The sequence below is a fragment of the Chrysemys picta genome, chromosome 8, assembly GCF_011386835.1.
Source record: "Chrysemys picta bellii isolate R12L10 chromosome 8, ASM1138683v2, whole genome shotgun sequence".
In the NCBI taxonomy this organism is placed as follows: domain Eukaryota; kingdom Metazoa; phylum Chordata; order Testudines; family Emydidae; genus Chrysemys; species Chrysemys picta.
Genome location: NC_088798.1, coordinates 59,609,386 through 59,630,577, shown reverse-complemented (window position 1 = coordinate 59,630,577; position 21,192 = coordinate 59,609,386). Strand labels below are relative to the sequence as shown.

Here is a 21,192-nt window from a genome sequence, read left to right as displayed (position 1 = left end):
CATGCCGCCTCCTTCTTTCAGGGCATGACAGGAACTGCAGCTGCCAGGAACCCTCTATCTCCTCCTCCCCCTGGCAGTATCTTCTATTTATGAGCTGGGGAACTGGGCTCTGCCAGGTTCAGTGGCCCCTACTGGCAGCCAGCAGCTCTGCCGTGCTAATTCTGTGCTAATTCTGCATTGCGCAAAACTCTCCCAAGAGTAATCTATATACCAGAGTTTCTTACAATTTGTGTGGATTACTACAGCCTGCAGAACACTTGCTGAAGGTCTGTGGAATGCTGGCTGCTCACAAGCTACAAGCTCCTCCTCTTTTTCCAGTTGCTAAATTTTAATTTCAATGCACTAGAGACTTAGGTAATAATTACTTTTCTATGGAAGCAACTGTTCTTCTTACCAAAAAGATATTATGCAGTTGTGAATGACAGGAGATGTTTCCCAAGCAAATGTGAATAAAAGGGTTTCCGTTGCCACAGGACAATTTGTATTTAAAACGTTGTCCACACTATGAACAAGTTTGAGACCCTCAACATACGTGCACAGGCGCACACACTGCCTCTGCAAATAATTTGAACATCAACACTTTACGGCATTTTGCCCCATGATCTGGGCTGCCCATAAGGTATCCTATGTAATAAAACAAACAGACTTTTTACAGAGTAAAATCCAGGGCTTCTTTCCATTCAAAAAGAGTGTTGTTAAATCTAGAGAATATACTCAAGAAACGTGGCGTTGAAACAGTCTTCAAAGCTCATATCTAGTACCATTTGTGTTTTAAGTACAGGAGAACATACCAAGTTATCTTCCTACCTCCTTCAATAGCCTTTGAGTTGTAATCAACACATGCCCGTTTGAGTTAAAAGGCTCCTCACAATGGTATCTCAAACCCTTTTTATGCCTCAGTACATTTTTAAAAGGACGTACTAGGAACCGAGAAAAGTCCTATTGTTCTTTAGGAGGATTATTGTGTGTGTCTTTCATGCACTGCCTTTGTAAATATACCCCTTTGTGCCACTTCTAAAATGCCAAGAACATATTTCTTCGATTTAAAAAGCCAACCCAAGACTGGACAAGAGATGAGGTTCTGCCAGTCAGCTCAGGTGTATGTGCATACAGAAGAACTTGGAGGGGAGAAGTAACATGTGCTCTCTCAAAAGCAAGTCAATTTCTGTGATCCAAGTACTTAAGACAGGCAACTGGAAGCACCTCAGAAATTCAACTCCAAATTCATTAATGCAAAAGAAACATACCTGACACACGAGTCATCCTGGTGGAAAAATAGCACTGCTCCAAGTCCTCAAAATGAGCTGTAAGCCTCTTCCGCCTTGATGCCAACGTGCTGTTATACCATGGCTGTTTTTTAGTCTGAGTGGAGAACAAGAAATACTTATTCAGAAAAGAGGCCCAGGCCTGGCTTTACCGATTTTGGCCTCGTTTCTACATGTATCTGCCTCTTATGAATCTCTTGTCACATCTGGTTATTTTACTGGCAAGAAAGTCAGTCACATATCTGTAATTCTTGTTTTCTGAAGGTAGTAATTATAATTGAATAACTCATGGGCTTCAGCTTCAGGCATGAGATTCAGAAGCCAACAAGCAAACAAAAACAAATTCCTTGCGGGGGAGGGGTTGGGGGTTGGAAGGGTCACAGATCATGTCAATCGCATCTGCTCCAACCCCTCAGACAGAGACCAACACCTACAAGATCTTCACCAAGCATTCTCAAAACTACAATACCCACACAAGGAAATAAAGAAACAAATCAACAGAGCCAGACGTGTACCCAGAAGCCTCCTGCTACAAGACAGGCCCAGAAGAGAAACCAACAGAACTCCACTGGCCATCACCTACAGTCCTCAGCTTAAACCTCTCCAACGCATCATCAGTGATCTACAACCCATCCTGGACAATGATCCCTCACTTTCACAGACCTTGGGAGGCAGGCCATCCTCGCCAACAGACAACCTGCCAACCTTAAGCATATTCTCACCAGCAACCACGCACCGCACCATAACAACTCTAACTCAGGAACCAACCCATGCAACAAATCTCGATGCCAACTCTACCCACATATCTACACCAGCAACACCATCACAGGACCTAACCAGATCAGCTACAACATCACCGGCTCATTCACCTGCACGTCCACCAATGTTATATATGCCATCATATGCCAGCAATGCCCCTCTGCAATGTAGATTGGCCAAACTGGACAGTCACTACGCAAGAGGATAAATGGACACAAGTCAGATATCAGGAATGGCAATATACAAAAACCTGTAGGAGAACACTTCAACCTCCCTGGCCACACAATAGCAGATGTAAAGGTAGCCATCTTACAGCAAAAAAACTTCAGGACCAGACTCCAAAGAGAAACTGCTGAGCTCCAGTTCATTTGCAAATTTGACACCATCAGATCACGATTAAATAAAGACTGTGAATGGCTATCCAACTACAGAAGCAGTTTCTTCTCCCTTGGTGTTCACACCTCAACTGCTAGCAGAGCACCTCACCCTCCCTGATTGAACTAACCTCGTTATCTCCACACTGATTTATACCTGCCTCTGGAGATTTCCATTACTTGCGTCTGAAGAAGTGAGGTTCTTACCCACGAAAGCTTATGCTCCCAATACTTCTGTTAGTCTCAAAGGTGCCACAGGACCCTCTGTTGCTTTTTAAGAATTATCTAGTAAGTAATTCTATTTTATCTTAAATGACAAGTAGATAGAGAGTGTGGAAGTTGATTGTTCTGTAGTAGACCAAGTTCATTGCATATGAAGTCTGGAAAACTTCATAAAGGTACTTCCCATTCCCCACCAATTAAAAAAAACCTGAGGGGAGAAAGGGAGGTCTGAAACTTTTTTTTTTTTTAAACAAACTACCCCCACCACTGAAGGAGTAGGAGAAAATAAAGAATATCTCTTGCTCCCCTCATATATTTGTATTATTGCTTAAAAAAACAAAACAAAAAACAGGAAATTTCTCTGCTATACGAGTTACATTCTCTTTACTTGATCTTATAAAAGATAAGCTTACATCCAAAAACTTCACCCCATTATATCCGGACACACAAAGAAAGATCCGATATAAAAACTCAAACATATATGGGCAGGAGCAGTCTTCTTGTTCTGTGTTTGTACAGGGACTAGCACCACGAGGTCCTGGTCCATGACTGTGGCCTGGTCTACACTACGACTTTAATTCGGTTTTATCAGCGTTAATTCGAATTTACCCTGCAACCGTCCACACAACGCCATTTATTTCGAAATAAAGGGCCCTTTAAATCGATTTCTGTACTCCACCCCAACGAGCGGAGTAGCACCAAAATCGATTTTAACATTTCGAATTAGGGATAGTGTGGCCGCAATTCGATGGTATTGGCCTCCGGGAGCTATCCCACAATGCACCATTGTGATCACTCTGGACAGCAATCCGAACTCTGATGCACTGGCCAGGTAGACAGGAAAAGCCCCGCGAACATTTGAATTTCATTTCCTGTTTGCCCAGCGTGGAGAGCACAGGTGACCACAGATAGCTCATCAGCACAGGTAACCATGCAGGCCGATAACCGAAAAAGAGCACCAGCATGGACCGTGAGGGAGGTACTGGATCTGATCGCTGTGTGGGGAGAGGATTCAGTGCTAACAGAACTTCGTTCTAAAAGACGAAATGCCAAAACTTTTGAAAAAAATCTCCAAGGGCATGATGGAGAGAGGCCACAATAGGGACTCTGAGCAGTGCCGCGTGAAAGTCAAGGAGCTCAGACAAGCCTATCAAAAAACAAAGGAGGCAAACGGTCGCTCTGGGTCAGAGCCGCGGACATGCCGCTTCTACGCCGAGCTGCATGCAATTCTAGGGGGGGCCGCCACCACTACCCCACCTGTGATCGTGGATTCCGGGTCGGGGATAGTCTCATCAGCTACACCTGAGGATTCTGCCGATGGGGGAGAGGAGGAGGAGGAGGAGAAGGAGCTTGCAGAGAGCACACAGCACTCCGTTCTCCCCAACAGCCAGGATCTTTTTCTCAGCCTGACTGAAGTACCCTCCCAACCCTCTCAAGCCAGTATCCAAGACCCTGACCCCATGGAAGGGACCTCAGGTGAGTTTAGCTTTTAAAATATAAAACTTGTTTTAAAAGCAAACGGTTTTTAATGATTACTTTGCCCTGAGGGCTTGGGATGCATTTGCGGTCAGTTCAGCTACTGGAAAAGTCCGTTAACGTGTCTGGGGATGGAGCGGAAATCCTCCAGGGACATCTCCATGAAGCTCTCCTGGAGGTACTCCAAAAGCCTTGCCACAAGGTTTCTGGGCAGTGCATCCTTATTCCGTCCTCCATGGTAGGACACTTGACCACGCCATGCTTGCAGCAAATAATCTGGTATCATTGCCTGACAAAGCCTGGCAGCGTATGGTCCCGGTGTTTGCTGGCATTCAAGCAACATCCGTTCTTTATCTTGTTGTGTAATCCTCAGGAGAGTGATATCACTCATGGTAACCTGGTTGAAATACGGGAACTTAATTAAGGGGACAGAAGTGACCGTTCCTACTGGGCTGTTTGCCTGTGGCTGAAAATAAATCCTTCCCTGCAGTTAGCCAAGCGCAGATGGGAAATTGGCCCTGAGCTTTTCGCGTCTGGCTAGCAGGGATCTTCCCTGTTACCAGCCACGCGGTGGGGGGAGGGGTACCGTGATCATCCCAGAGAATTCATGGCGGGGGGGGGGGGGGGTTAGTTTGTTTTCTGCTGCTGCTGAATGTTAACAGAAAAACCGCAGCACTCTACAGGCTTTGCTTGGTATGTGGGAAAGGAGGGCGCAGAAGCCGTAAGACAATGGCTTCCCATGGCCGCATGCAAGCCGAATTCTGTTGCCCGGACCTGTGATCTCTAACAGCAAAGCCACAGGCACTCACTATTAAGAGGCAAAATGCGACCTTGCACAGAAATCACATGTGCTATGTAATGTGAATAGTGTTGGTCACCGTGAAAGAGTAAAAGCATTGTTCTGCAAAATGTATCTTTTTAAACACTTTTCTCTTCTTTCCCCTCCCTACAGTAGCTGCAAATTCCTCAAGCCTCCCTCCCCCATCCCGAAGGCTATCACAGATAAGGCGTCGTAAAAAGAAGACACGAGACGAGATGTTTTCAGAAATTATGGAATCCAGCCACAGTGACAGAGCTCATCTGAATGAGTGGAAGGAAACGGTTTCAAAGTATAGGAAAGAAGCCAGTGAACGTGAGGACAGGAGGGACCAACGTGAGGACATGAGGGACCAACGTGAGGAGAGGAGAGACGCTCGAGATGAGAGGTGGTGGCAGGAAGATCAGAGGAGGCAGGATACAACGCTGGGGCTGCTGCGTGAGCAAACAGACATGCTCCGGCGTCTGGTGGAGCTTCAGGAACGGCTGCAGGAAAACAGACTGCCGCTACAGCCCCTGTACCCCCCTCCCCCTCCCCATGTTCCATATCCTCCTCACCCAGACGTGTAAGAACGCGGGGGGGGGGGGGGAGGCTCCGTACACCTTCCCATTCCACCCCAGTGGACAGCCCAAGCAAAAGGCTGTCATTTTTTTAACCTTTTTTTATTGGCCTTTTCCTTCCCACCGATCCTCCTCCCAAATCCCACCCGGGTTCCCTCCCTCTTTTTCGAATCTATTAATAAAGAATAAATGATTTTTAAATGATAGTGACTTTATTTGGTTTGAAAGCAAGCTGGGGGAAGGGGGAGGGTGGGTTCCTTACAGAAAATGAGTCAATAAAGGGGGCAGGTTTTCATGAAGGAGAAACAAACAGATATTTCACACTGTAGCCTGGCCAGTCATGAAACTGGTTTTCAAAGCCTCTCTGATGCACAGCGCTTCCTGGTGTGCTCTTCTAATCGCCCTGGTGTCTGGCTGCGCGTAATCAGCAGCCAGGCGATTTGCCTCAGCCTCCCACCCCGCCATAAAGGTCTCCCCCTTACTTTCACAGAGATTGTGGAGCACGCAGCAAGCAGAAATAACAATGGGGAGATTTCTTTGGCTGAGGTCAGAGCGAGTCAATAATGAACGCCAACGACCTTTTAAACGGCCAAATGCACATTCTACCACCATTCTGCACTTGCTCAGCCTGTAGTTGAACAGCTCCTGACTCCTGTCCAGGCTGCCTGTGTATGGCTTCATGAGCCATGGCATTAAGGGGTAGGCTGGGTCCCCAAGAATAACTATTGGCATTTCAACATCCCCAACGGTTATTTTCTGGTCTGGAAAGTAAGTCCCTTGCTGCAGCCCTTTAAACAGAGTAGTGTTCCTGAAGACGCGAGCGTAATGAACCCTTCCCGCCCAGCCCGCGTTGATGTTGGTGAAACGTCCCGTGTGATCCACAAGTGCTTGCAGCACCATTGAAAAGTACCCCTTGCGGTTTATGTACTCGGTGGCTTGGTGCTCCGGTGCCAAGATAGGGATATGGGTTCCATCTATCGCCCCACCACAGTTAGGGAATCCCATTGCAGCAAAGCCATCCACTATGGCCTGCACATTTCCCAGAGTCACTAACTTTCGTAGAGCACCTGAGTGATTGCTTTGGCTACTTGCATCACAGCAGCCCCCACCGTAGATTTGCCCACTCCAAATTGATTCCCGACTGACCGGTAGCTGTCTGGCGTTGCAAGCTTCCACAGGGCTATTGCCACGCGCTTCTCAACTGTGAGGGCTGCTCTCATCTTGGTATTCTGGCGTTTCAGGGCAGGGGACAGCAAGTCACAAAGTTCCATGAAAGTGCCCTTACGCATGCGAAAGTTCCGCAGCCACTGGGAATCCTCCCACACCTGCAACACTATGCGGTCCCACCAGTCTGTGCTTGTTTCCCTTGCCCAGAATCGGCGTTCCATGGATAGAACCTGCCCCATTAAAAACATGATCTCCAAAGCACCGGGGCCCGTGGTTTCACAGAATTCTGTGTCCGTGTCCATGTCCTCCTCATGCTTGTCGCTGCGCTGCCGCCGCCGCTGCCTCCTCGCCTCGTTTTTCTGGTCCTGGCTCAGCATAAACTCCACGAGAACGCGCGAGGTGTTTACAATGTTCATGACTGCTGTCTTGAGCTGAGCGGGCTCCATGCTTGCCGTGGTATGGAGTCTGCAGTGTTCACCCAGGAAAAAAGGCGCGAAATGGTTGTCTGCCGTCCGTTGCTTTCATGCAGGGAGGGAGGAAGGGAGGGAGGTGAGGCTGTACCCAGAACCACCTGCGACGATGTTTTTTGTCCCATCAGGCACTGGGATCTCAATCCAGAATTCCAATGGGCGCGGGAGACTGCGGGAACTATGGGATAGCTATGGGATAGCTACCCACAGTGCAACGCTGCAGAAATCGACGCTAGCCCCAGTACTTGGACGCACACCGCCGAATTAATGTGCTTAGTGTGGCCGCATACATTTCGACTTTATAGAATCTGTTTCCCAATTTCGAATTATATAAATTCGGATTAATCCCGTAGTGTAGACATACCCTGTGGCTCCTAGGCTCTACAACAATCCCTACTGAGTCATTAGCAGTGGCACTGGTGGTGCACAAGAAGGTTTATCACACGATAATACACAAGCCAACGCCTGGTCTACACTACGAGTTTAGGTCAAATTTAGCAGCATTAAACCAAATTAACCCTGCACCCGTCCACATAACAAAGCCATTTTTGTTGACATAAAGGGTTCTTCAAATCGACTTTCTGTACTCCTCCCCAACGAGGGGAGTAGCGCCAAAATAGACATTGCCGGTTCAAATTAGGGTTAGTGTGGCCGCAATTCGACGGTATTGGCCTCCAGGAGCTATCCCACAGTGCACCATTGTGACCACTCTGGACAGCAATCTGAACTCTGATTCACTGGCCAGGTAGACAGGAAAAGCCCCGCGAACTTTTGAATTTCATTTCCTGTTTGCCCAGCATGGAGAGCACAGGTGACCATGCAGAGCTCATCAGCACAGGTAACCATGCAGTCTGAGAATCCAAAAAGAGCACCAGCATGGACCGTACGGGAGGTACTGGATCTGATCGCTATATGGGGAGAGGATTCCATGCTAGCAGAACTACGTTCCAAAAGACGAAATGCCAAAACATTTGAAAAAATCTCCAAGGGCATGATGGAGAGAGGCCACAATAGGGACTCATATCAGTGCCGCGTGAAAGTTAAGGAGCTCAGACCGCCACCACTATGACCTGCACATTTCCCAGAATCACTACGTTTTGCAGCAGCAGCTCAGTGATTGCTTTGGCTACATGCATCACAGCAGCCCCCAAAGTAGATTTGCCCACTCCAAACTGATTCCCGACTGACAGCTGTCTGGCATTGCAAGCTTCCACAGGGCTATTGCCACTCGCTTCTCAACTGTGAGGGCTGCTCTCATCTTGGTATTCTGGCGCTTCAGGGCAGGAGAAAGCAAGTCACGAAGTTCCATGAAAGTGCCCTTACACATGCAAAAGTTTCACAGCCACTGGGAATCGTCCCACACCTGCAACACTATGCGGTTCCACCACTCTGTGCTTGTTTCCCAGGCACAAAATCGGTGTTCCATGGCTATAACCTGTCCCAGCGCTGGGGCCCACGGTTTGAGAGAATTCTGTATCCATGTCCATGTCCTCATCACTCCCGTCGCCGCATTGCAGTCGCAGCCTCCTCCTTGCCTGGTTTTTCAGGTTCTGGTTCAGCATAAACTGCACGATAATGCGCAAGGTGTTTACAATGTTCATGACTGCTGTCTTGAGCTGAGCGGGCTCCATGCTTGCCGTGGTATGGTGTCTGCACAGTTCACCCGGGAAAAGAGGCACGAAACGGTTGTCTGCCGTTGCTTTCACGGAGGGAGGGGTGAGTCTGTACCCAGAACCACCAGCAACAATGTTTTTTGCCCCATCAGGCATTGGGATCTCAACCCACAATTCCAATGGGCAGGGTAAACTTGAGAACTATGGGATAGCTACCCATAGGGCAACGCTCCGGAAGTCGACGCTAGCCTCGGTACATGGATGCACACTGCCGAATTAATGTGCTTAGTGTGACCGCATGCAACTTTATACAAATCGGTTGCCCAAAATCAAATTCTGTAAATTCTGAGTAATCCCATAGTGTAGACATACCCAAAGTGTGAAATCCTGGCTCCACTGAACTCAATGAGAGCACTGCCACTCACTTCAAAGGTGCCAGGATTTCAGCCTAAGAATTTAACACATCCAATATGCTCCTTGCTTGCATAATTAGCAATTTACTCTCAGTTCAGAAACAACATGTAACTCTCACATTACAACCAGCAAGAAGCCAACAAGGATGTATTTAAGTTGAAATTAAAGGAATATACTTTATGAAGAGTACACTGTATGAACAAGTAACCTGGAACAAAATAAAGCAATGAAAACGTCAAGAACTACCCATCATGTAAGATCCCTGACTGTATATTGACTGGATGAACCATAAGTTCACAACTTCCATTTCATGCTGATTGCACATATCGCGTAGGTACTCATTTTATACTGACAGCAATTCAGCTTTATGCCAAATGCACCTGACATTAAGCATCTCTACTTCACTGTAGTTTTGACAATGAACTACACGACAACTTTACAAATATTGAACGGGACATGGTAATACCATCTTTATGTTAATTACATGAACCAGGCTGCAACTGCTTTAGCCTCAGCAAATTGTGCCTATCATAGTTGAAGAGGACTGCAAACAGCAATGAGCAATCACTTCAATTTCAACTTGACAACTGCCTGGAATAGGATGAGCAATATAACCAGGGCCGGTGCTACCATTTAGGCAAACTAGGCGGTTCCCTAGGGCACCAAGCTTTGGGGGCACCAAAAAGTGGTGCCCCAAATTTTTTTTTTTTTTTACAGTGTTGCTATGCCCCCTCCCAGAGGGGGTGGTCGCCGCTCCACTTCTTCCGCCTCCCAGACTTGCAGTGCTAATCAGCTGTTTGGCCCGGAAGGGACGAGAATTAGAGCGAGGGCGGCGTGCTCAGGGAGGAGGCGGAGCAGAGGTGAGCTGGGGGGGGGGGGGGGAGCTGCCGCAGGGCTGGAGGAGGGAGGGGGGAGAACACGCAAGGTGGAAGTTTCGCCTAGGGCGCGAAACTTCCTTGCACCGGCCCTGAATAGAAGCTAAACCTAGATCTTCTAGGTGGTTCCAATCTGTACTGAGATTAAATCAATCACATGCTAAGTAGTTAATATGATTAGCACAGCTATTACTAGATTTTAAGAGCCAAATTCCATTCCAACAGGTCTCAGACTTGGCAAACTGAGTTATGCTGGGAATCAGTCTGCATTAACCTGTTTTGATCAGCTAAATGCTCAACTGTGCCTACTCTAATGAAGTACTATCAAACTTCTAGACAAGGAAGTCAGCTCCTTGACTACTCAATCAGTTCCTAAGCAACACTGGAAAGGGGGGGAGGGAGTCAGAGAGGGAGAGACAAGCAAGCAGCTGGCCCAAGAAGGAAAAAAGCAAAATCTTGCTTCTTCCTACCAAGGAAGAAAAGGTTTAGGGGGAATGCTCTGAGACCAAAGGTCCAAACACAATGACGAGATTTTGAACTCAACACTTAATGCTGCAGGGGTTCTCAAACTGGGGGTCACAAGGTTATTACATGGGGGGGTCGCGAGCTGTCAACCTCCATCCCAAACCCTGCTTTGCCTCCAGCATTTATAATGGTGTTAAATACATAAAAAAGTGTTTTTCATTTATGGGGGGGGGTCAAACTCAGAGGCTTGCTATGTGAAAGGGGTCACTAGTAAAGAAAAAAAGTTTGAGAGCCACTGACTTAGAACCTGTATTTTCCTCTTTACTTTGGCATCTGATTGAAGAGTGTCACGGTTATACATAGCTTGAGGTTGGACTGGCTAAAGCCCTGCTAGGATTTGTGGGAGCCGTAGAGCAGTGGTTCTCAACCAGAGGTACGTGTACCCCTGGGGGCACACAGAGGTCTTCCATGGGGTACATAAACTCATCTAGATATTTGCCTAGTTTTATAACAGGCTACATAAAAGGCACTAGCAAAGTCAGTGTATGAATTTTTAGTTTGCAAACAATGACGTGCTTATACTGCTCTGTATACTATACTATACACTGAAATGTAAGTACAATATTTCTATTCCAATTGATTGATTTTATAATATGGTAAAAATGAGAAACTAAGCAATTTTTCAGTAATAGTGTCCATGATACTTATGTCTGATTTTGTAAGCAAGTAGTTTTTAAGTGAGGTGAAACTTGGGGTACCCAGGACAAATCAGACTCCTGAAAGGGATACAGGAGTTTGGAAAGGTTGAGAACCACAGCCTTACAGGAAGACTTTTTTCCTCTATAATAAAGCTCGTGCAGGTGTTTTGCATTTTATTTGGCTGCTCACTAAGTTATGAAAACTAAGGAACCATTTAGGATCCTCTAGATGGGGATAGTAGTTTGGAGCACCACACTAGCAAAAACTGTCAGCACCTGGCCTTCCACAGGTCATCCCAAAGTAAGTACCATTAGAAACAAACTATCAATCTAGTGACTACAGTCCTATGGTATCTCCTATCCACAGGAAATACAGAAAAGCACCGTAATTATTTCAAATACCTGAAGTGTTGAAATGAGTTTTCATATGAAGCCTACTGTATCTAATAAATATTTTAACCTCTCTTATTACTGAGATAACTATAAGAAGTTAGGGGGGGAAGCCAAACCTTAAAAAATTAACCCCACTGGGGATAAACCTCAGCCAAAAGACCAACACACAAGCTCATTTCTATGCAGAAAATGAAAATTATTAGAGGCTACAATAGTTTATCATCCAAACCCTCAGATCATATGGTAGGCAACTCTCCAAAGGTCCCAAATGCCTTTTTCTTGTAATCCAGCTTCTGGAATATCCAATCTAGGCTGGAAATAATAAACTAGTTACCCTAGAAGAACATTGGTCAGCAGTGCAATGCTAATTAAGGTGTGAAAAGAGCTGGATGGTTCATTCTGACCCAGTGTCTTGCTTCCAGTATTAGCGAATATCTGATTTTACCATGACTGATCATTAACAAAAAATGCAACTCCGTTTATATTCATATGGACTATTTTCACTGGAGATTTCTTGTGCAAATGAAAATTAAACTAAATGTTTCTTAACATTAATTATTTCTAGATTCCCAATCCAAAAATATATTAAAATTTAATTAACAATCTGCCCTAGGGACAGCAGCCTTCAATATATATGATTTTTGTGCTAATAGGCTCTTATCCAGAGTGACAGGAAAACCTAGCTTGGGTTGGGGGTAGAAGGAGGGGGTGGTAGAATTATGCTGTTCCTTTCTATTTCAAAGAAGAAATTAAAGTATTAAAACAAGTAGCGTCCATGGACAGCAACAAATAAAGAACATGTCAGATTAGAGTTTGGAACATAAACTCTCCATCCGTAATTTATACTTCCTTTAAAACCAGATAGATAAAAGGTATTTATACAGAGCCAATCACCTTGGTATCTAGCTACCAATAACACAGCCATAAAATGTCTCAGAAAAAGAGAACCTCCTCTATCCATTTACTAACTGCCAACTAATTTTACCACGAAATATGCTACAGAAACGCAGTCTCAGGATTCTTATTACAATGTATTTACTCTAAGTTTTGTATCCATAGCTAGCTCTAAAACTTAAGTTTCAAAAGCATTTTACCTGTACATTCCATCGCCATGTGAACCCTGCTACTGTGCACTAAAAGTTACACAGAGAACTCTAACATACTGTACAGTTTCCAGCAAGGAGGAATGAGGCTTCAAACTGATTCCCCTATCTAATACAGTCACAAGAAAAATCAACTTTGGAAATGAAGTCAAGTACCTAAAATTTATGGTACCATTTCTCTCTGCAGAGAGCATGTACCTGAATATGACCTGATTCATGAGCATATGCGATTATTCCTAAAGTTTAGTGTCTGCCACAGATAACTAGGTGACTATTTAAGGATTTAGATTTATAAGAGCCAGTTTGGCCAATGTCCTGGAGATTGCAAACAATCTTTGGCCTTTGTCCCTCCCTCCAGACATATGCATTATCTTACCTGAGAACTGCCACTGAATCCTGGAGGCTGGCTGTACTCCGTGGAATCGATAATATTACTGTAAAACCAAAAGAAACAGAGCCTGCTTAAAAATCAATCACTATGCACTCCTTTATCATTTTCAACCTACTTACTTTTCCTATTACATCTAGCAGCAAGATTGTGTTTGAAATTCATTTTGTAGGCATGAAACATAAGCCTTTTTAAATATACAGAATGAGAGATTGGCTTAGAGAAGAACGTGGATATGTCTTATGTCTACAAGAAATTCTAAATTACTGTTAAACACACTTCTATTCAAGTACAGTCAATACTGTGATAGTGTTAAACAAAATTTCAGGACAGATATGTCTTGTATTTAAAGCATGCAGTGTAAAGTACACCTTCTACACACTGCTATTACAAAATTATTGTGTAGGTACCCCTTCCTTCCTAAAGTGTGTTATTGGTATTTCATGGGGTCCAAGATAGTAATGTGCAGGGAACAGTCAAAAAGCAAGTTTGGAAAAATATTACTGTCCCAGCCACCTTAATATTATAGAGATGATCTCTGGAAGTGTCATACCTGCCTCTCTCCCCCTTCCCCCTCTCCCCCCAAAAAACCCCTGGTACTTGAGTTGTGAAGGACAGCTCTCTAATTTGATGTTCAGATCCAGAATTACAGCTCAGAAACATCCCTACGGCAAGCTATTTTCCAGTTTTGCGTACTTTTAATTTTGAGATAAGATGCAGCGTTCGCCTCTTCTGGATTTTTTTCCAGAGGCTAGGAAATGAACAAACCACTTCTCTATAAGAATAGTTATTTATAGTTAGCTCCTATCATGCTGACCACCCGCACGCATTGACTGAAGCCAAGATTTGAAAAACAGCTTGCCTAAAGCGAGGCATCGAACTAGGTGTTTGTGAGCTACAGTCACACGGCTTGAGCACCCGCTGACTTCAGTAGGCGCTACAGACTGCTCAGCACTTTTGTAAATCAGGCCCATTATTTAGCCAACTAAAGCATTTAGAACCCTAACTTTAGGCACCAGTGCTTGAAAATCTTGCCCGTAACATTTTATTTCTATATGATAGACAAATCCTTTCCCCACTACCCCTTAATAATCAGCCTTTTATTTGCCTCGAAGTATTTTTAGATTACCACACAAGAACACTATCATGTTAAAATTATTTAGTCAACAAACTGTTACAAATATCTACTGTAAAAATTTATTTTGAAAGCCTTGCTTTCACCACTATTCTTGGCTTGTTTACTTTATTTCATGTGGCTTGAAACAGATTATTCAGTTTCACTTTCATTTCTTCACCTACAATGTATGTTAGACAGAAGTATTGCTCTCACTGAAGATTATGTTTGGGGGGGGCGGGAGGTTGGAGGAACAGGTAGTTTTTATAAGGTTACTGGAAATATTTTTATTGGTCTTGGTTTTGTAAAAAGTGATTTTACACAGATTTATGTTTAGGTTATGGTTGCCAGCGCTGATCAGCAACACTGACATTCCAGTGCATGATGGGACTACCGACATAGCATTAAGCGCATTTCCACAAGCCGTAAATCTAGAAAGCCAAAATACTTGTAATTGGGCTTTAATACTTCACTCCAATATTAGTTTTAAAAATCTACTGGAGGCAAATCTGAGTTGAAGAGAATGTTAAAACTTTTTTAAACACATCTGTAGTTAACTTTTAAGTGAACTCCAACTGCTGATGTCTTAACACTTGCACAGTCAAAATAGAAAAGCTACAAGCAAAAAACAAAAACATCTTCTAGGAAAAGAATTATTTTCTACTAGAGCTTTATGGAGGAAAAAAGTAATAATGCTGCTTCAAGCATACTCAGGGACAATAAACTTTAATCATGGGGGATGAGGGAGCAGGCAAACTAACAAAATGTATACACCAGTTCCTGCCGGTGACAGCAGGAGAGAGATGCACAGCTGGAAAACAATGGAAAATAAGCTGTTACAAGAGGCAAGTACAAATGCAATTAACAGCAGCCTTAAAGTGTTGAGTCTTATTTTTGCTATAGATGTGCTGGTAACGCAATATAATCTGGATTCCAGAAGTGTAGATATAATTCCGCTATCCACAGACAAATTCTAAGCCAGTTTTGTCTAATACCCTTAGCGGAAGCTGACTTGCAGATACTTGAATAATCGAAAAAAGAAAGATTACATTTAAGATTCTTGTAAAGTCCTGTTAACAAAGGCTTTTTAATATTTTTGTGATTAAGAAATTCAGCTACATTCATTAATAAATTATAAAAGGCATTATAAAATCTGGGAACAAAAAAGGGGACAAACATCAACCTGTGGGTGGCAACTGGAGCAAGAAGGAGCAAATTTTGAGACAAAGAACTGGAGTCAATGAACAAAAACTACTACTTAAACAAAGTGACCCTTTGGCAACCATGTAATTAATTTTTATTGGGTCTTCCCCAGGAACTCATGACAGAATGGTTAAATTTTCTATTACTGCCTCAGAAACTAGAGATGTATTCCCCTGAGGTCATTCACCAACCAAAAGACACACTAGGTTGACTAGGTTTTTTTTTTATTATTTTATTTGGGGGAGGGTGAAGAGAAACTTTTTGAGAAGTATTAGCTTTTAACCCTCCTCCTAATTGTTTGTATTTCCCTAATACACAAAACTAGAAAACCTTAATCCTGTAAAAAAATGTACTGTACTATTACCCCACAATGTTTCATCACATCTTGCAGAAGTGCACACAAAAAAAAAGTTTTGATTTCTTTTAAGAAGCATTAGTTACACATACTGAATACAAATTCAGCAAAGTTACAACAGTGAGGTTTCCTCCAGTAGTATTCATCTACAAAAAATATAGGATTATTTTAAAGTTTGAGAGTGTGGATATAAATGAGATGGAAATAGAAAGCACATAGTCGTCATAAGCAACTATCACTTTTTTGGCTAAGAGGCAAATGTGGAAAATAGAGAAAAAAGTTGAACTGGTCTTTAAACAGGGTCTGGAGACATTCGGGGGGGGGGGGGGGAGGGGGGGAGAGAGAGAATGAAAAACCAGAGTATTGGAGTGGACTACTGAATCAGAAGTAAAAGTGGATTAAAGGATAAATCAGACAGGGGCATAAGACTGAAGGCTCTAAATTTCAAGGGGGAATGCTGTAAATCTGAAGGAAAAAATAGAACAAAATAAATTAAACAGTATGACAGACAAAAGGAAAAGAGTGTTTTCCACCACACATATGTAAGGTAACTTTATGCTATTTTATAAAATGCATTAGTAATGAATGCTCACCAGATAAGTTATAACAGGACAGGAAGTATGCTGACAAGATATGTACTGGTTTAAACACACCATTTTAATTAACAGCAAAAGTTGAAAATATCCATATAATTTAATAAAGTATTTGAACATGGAAAATTATATATTATAACTAATACATGAAAATATAAATACATTTCATTCTTACTGGTTCACTGTGTCTCTAAAAAAGTGTGTTTTTAAGATGAAGTATTTCAGTTAACAGAACTGAAGGACTCAGCAAATTTTAAAGCTCCCATCAATTACTCTGTAGTACTCTTTCCAAGGAAAGATCTAGGTTGCAGTTTTTGAACTATTCACCACAACACATGTTTAGTGCTGAAAGCCAAATTAATTTCAGAGAGTAGGAGGTTTCTAGAAAATAAACCCAAAGAATTCAAATCTTTGGTCATATGAAACCAGACACAGGACCACTATGTGTCAAGAGATACAGGCTCTAGAAGTCATCCAGCAAGCGAAGCCTCTTAACCTTCACTTGCCACTTCTCATTTTAGCAGAGAAACTACAGAACAAGCCCTGATTTTGGCAGAGTCACTGAGGAGTACAGGAAGGGACCTCTCTCAAAAGCTTGGTGAGAGACTACCCCACGTGCACTCTGTATAAGTCCCTACTAGTCTCTTCTACCAGGTTCAGTTAATGCCAGATTAAATAATGCTTCATTCAAGTCACACGGCCTGGAGAACAGAGCAGCAGTAAATGGATCTTCTTACAAAAGGAATGCTGGGTCACAGCACTGTAACAGTCACATTTCTAAAACCAAGAAGCCCAATGGGCTTACAAGATACATATTTTGCTATATATAAGACTAAAGTAAAGCAGTTTTATCAACATAGCTATGAATAATTTGAGTAGTTTTGTGACCAAGATCTACAGTGGCCAAAGCACATGTACTCTACAGACCTGAAAGAATGCCAGAAAAGCCTTGCTAGACTAGCCTACACAGGTTTCAGACAGATTTTTAAAATTGTTTTCAAACAACTTCTCGGGCTAGAAAAATTATTATTCCAGGTCCCAAATAGTTTAAAACAGTGCTTGAAAAAAATTCACTTGTTAACTTGCTTCATGCGACAGAACTAGACCATCTACTTCTGCAGAACTTACTGTATATACTCGTTCATTAGCCCATTCGTTTATAAGCCGGATGAGAGTTTGAGGGCATCGTAACTTTTTCCAGCTGAATGAATATAGGAATGTATGCAGAGTGAAACTCACTTTAAACTGAATCGCTCACATGTGCAACTTGGACACACAAAAGGTTATTCACAATTTTATCTGCAATCCAGGGCACATAATATCCCAGACAGAAAAATTCCCATCAACAATACACTAGGGAAATGACATTTCAGTCTAATCACAGAGTGCAGGCAGGTGGGTAGAACCAATGAGTCTGTTAAATTTAAAAATCTGACCATGGGAACATGCAAATTTAACCTTTCATATTGAACAGGAAATCAAAGGTCATTCATTTATTTAATGTGAAACTGTTTTGGACATTGTATGTGCCAAACACCACAAATTAAATACATAAATGTGCACCTGTGTTTTTAAGGTTAACACTAAATGTTTTACACCCAGCAACTCAAATTGTCTGCAGACTTACCTGTACAGTACTGAAAAGCTGAACATTTTTCAAAGCATTCTGGAAAAGGAAGATCTTTAAGCCAGCTGTGAATTCACAACACAGCATTCTCTTCACTAATTTATTGGCATGAAAATAAATACCACTGAGAAAACAGATGGGCCATGTGAATGTTATTTTTATATGATCCAAGAACTAGTGGACTTGTGTGCATGGCATAGCAGAGGACTAAAGCCATACGAGGGATCTGCAGCACAAATTCTGAGCAGCTGCGAGCTTTGTACCTGTTTGAAGGCGAGGGGGCTTCGAATTGAGGCACCGTACTATCCTCACTGACTGGGGAATACAAGCCACTCATTTCCTGAAACAGAGAGCCAAGTTACAACAAAATGAAAGACATGCATGCAATGGGCATCTTTCAAATACACAGTTTTGGTGTATAATTTAATTTTTTGAAGTACGTAACCATAGGCATCTAATTTTCCTTAATTCATACAAAGGAATCTTCCCTCTTTCCCCAGTAACTGATTCCTATTTCCTGCTGCCATTCCAGTTGGTCTTCTAAGGGCCTGTGGCCAGTGCATCTTGCTCAAGGCGACTTGATTCTTACATATTAGAGATCAATGGTACTATCTGAGAGATATCCTGCCGCCACCAGCTCAGAAGCAGGAATCTGGCCATTTCCCAAAAATGCATCTTACATGGCGGCTCACTTGTTCTGCAATCACACTACTAAGACAGATACAAATGTATTCCTAAAACAGCCTTTGCAGATGGAAAGGAATGTGGAATTTGGGTCAAGGCAAGAATACATGGGGAACTGAACAGAACCAGAAAAGATTAAGTTACACACTAGGCTTCAGCAGCATCACCTGCCACTGATGGGGTAGATGCACAATCTAGTAGTCTGGTTAGATTCCCAGTTGCTATTGAAAGATCAGGTAGAAGCTATGGCCTGGTCACCTCCCTCCAACACACCTTTTAAAATCTACATATAACCAAGATGTGGCACCTGTTTCTTTCAGAGGTGGACAGATCTTGCAACTATCATGCATGATTGTCACCTCCAGATCAGATCATTGCAATATACTCTACATGGGGCTACATCTTAAAAACTGTCTAGAAAGTGAAGCTGGTGCAGAATGCTGCAGCTCATTAGTTACAGGGTACATGATCAGAGCGCACAGAACCAGCGCTTTTGGACCTACACAGGCGACCACTTCTTTACTGGAGAGAATGTAAGGTGTTTGTTTTGATGTATAAAGCCCTAAATGGCCTGACATCCCTTTATCTGAAAGACCATCTCTCCCGATGTTATACAGCCACAGCTGTACAGCCAATCAGTGGAAGCCCCACTCATAACAGAGGGTACGTCCAGATTACCCACCGTATTGGTGGGTAGAGATCGATTTATCGGGATCAATATATCGCGTCTCATTAAGACATGATATATCGATCCCCGAACGCGCTCCCCGTCGACTCCGGAACTCCACCAGAGTGAGTGGCGGTAGCGGAGTCGACGGGGGAGCCGCGGCCGTCGATCCCGCGCCATGAGGACCCAAGGTAAATCAATCTAAGATACTTCCACTTCAGCTATGCTATTCACGTAGCTGAAGTTGTGTATCTTAGATCAATCCCCCCCCCCCAGTGTAGACCAGCCCAGAGAGGAGTAAGTGGCAGGATGTTCTCCAAGAGGGTGTCTCTACTTTGGAACTTGCTCTCCCCTTCATCTGAATTTGATGGAAATAAAACACAGCCAGTGTTGCAAAGGAAGTCTAGGCTCCTCACCTCCACTCGTTTAATATCCTCTTCCAGAACGCTTAGCTCTTTCTGGATCTGCTCCAGTTGCTGTAGATGAAAGAATAAAGGAAATCTAAACCAATTTGTACTGGAACCACCATAGACATCAAGTAATGGACTTAATTTATGATGCCTTAACTAAATTAGCAAACACATCATTTCAGATAGACACTATGCACAAAAGTGTACACATTACCTAGATGAGCAAGCAAACAGACTACATTAAATTAAACTTATGGTTGTGAAATAAAAACAGTACAAGCAAGATTATGTTCTTCAAAAGTAGTCACAAAAGGCTCCAGATTATTAAAATGTACTTCTCTAAACACCTTCCTTACAAGGATCTAACAGTTCTTTACAAATAATTGTGGCTTGAAACCTCCTGAGAGCCACAGGGATCACATGACCTTAAATAAAATGCAGACCTAACGAAAAAGCAACTCTTCAAAATCCTTTATCAAGAGAATAATTAGTACTTACTTTTCATAAAAACGTGCCAAGGATAACCATATACAGTTGAAATTACATTCTGCCTATCCAAAAAGTTTGCCATTACATTGCCAGAGCAGGGATCTGTCCAGGGCACCAATGTTAAGTCTCCATGACACTCCATGGCTTTGAATGTACATCTCATTGAAAGATGGAGACTTAATACTCTACCGCCCCCTAAAACCATGCAGGTCTTCAGTAGCTATTCAGAGAAAAGAGCACCATCTACTCAATCACTAACAACTTCACATAAATCACAGGATGCATAGGAGCTAAGTAGTTTGAAAACTGGGTAGTTTGAAGCTGGCTTCGCTAATAGGCTCTACTATAACTATATGTATTGGTAACAGACAAAAGAAAAGCTTCACTGTAGATCTGGTTCCCCAAGACACACAGGACTAGCAGAGGACTTTACAGCAGGCAGCCTGGCAGTGCCAGCACTATTTCAGTGTCAGTTTAATTCACTAAGTTAAATGTCACTGATGACCAGCTTTGGGGCTATATTTTAAAAATTGTTACTAACTGGGCAGTTCCACTAAAGAGTGACAAGATTTCTGGAAATGAAGTACAATGCATCTTTTTAAACAGATATGTAGAAGCCTCTCAGGTCATCCAAACTCAAAGACATCTGTAAGGTTCATCATAAACTCCAATGCTGATCAGCAAACTACTCCCAGAAACACAGCAGCTTGAGTACTTCAGTTTGGTTCTTAAAGCAATAAAATACCTTGCAGAGAACAGGCTTCTCTAAAGTATCTGCCACTGAACATAGAGTCTACTATGTCGACTCTGCTATAGTAACTCACTAGCACAATCACATTAAGAATTAACTATTTAACATTTTATTGTCTTTGAAGAGAAAAGTCTTTTTAGAGAGGGAAAAGAAAAACAGGTATTGATTTTTAGATGGATTTCTCTTTCCCCGAAGTTAGGCGACAGTGTGTTAATGCACTGATCTCACCCCTCTAAAGTT

General features: G+C 43.0%; 1 protein-coding gene across 10 annotated transcripts in view; it reads right to left on the bottom strand.

Moving 5' to 3' along the window:
- The window catches only part of COP1 (COP1 E3 ubiquitin ligase), a 236,435-nt gene that overhangs the window by 152,605 nt on the left and 62,638 nt on the right, over window positions 1-21,192 (bottom strand). For all 10 annotated transcript variants that reach the window (XM_065554554.1, XM_065554553.1, XM_065554549.1 and 7 more), the window contains exons 7-10: window positions 19,719-19,778; window positions 18,215-18,291; window positions 13,048-13,105; window positions 1,248-1,362 (exon numbers count right to left, since the gene is read on the bottom strand). In XM_065554554.1, the coding sequence (XP_065410626.1) occupies window positions 1,248-1,362; window positions 13,048-13,105; window positions 18,215-18,291; window positions 19,719-19,778 (310 nt within the window). The remainder of the gene's footprint in view (window positions 1-1,247; window positions 1,363-13,047; window positions 13,106-18,214; window positions 18,292-19,718; window positions 19,779-21,192) is intronic.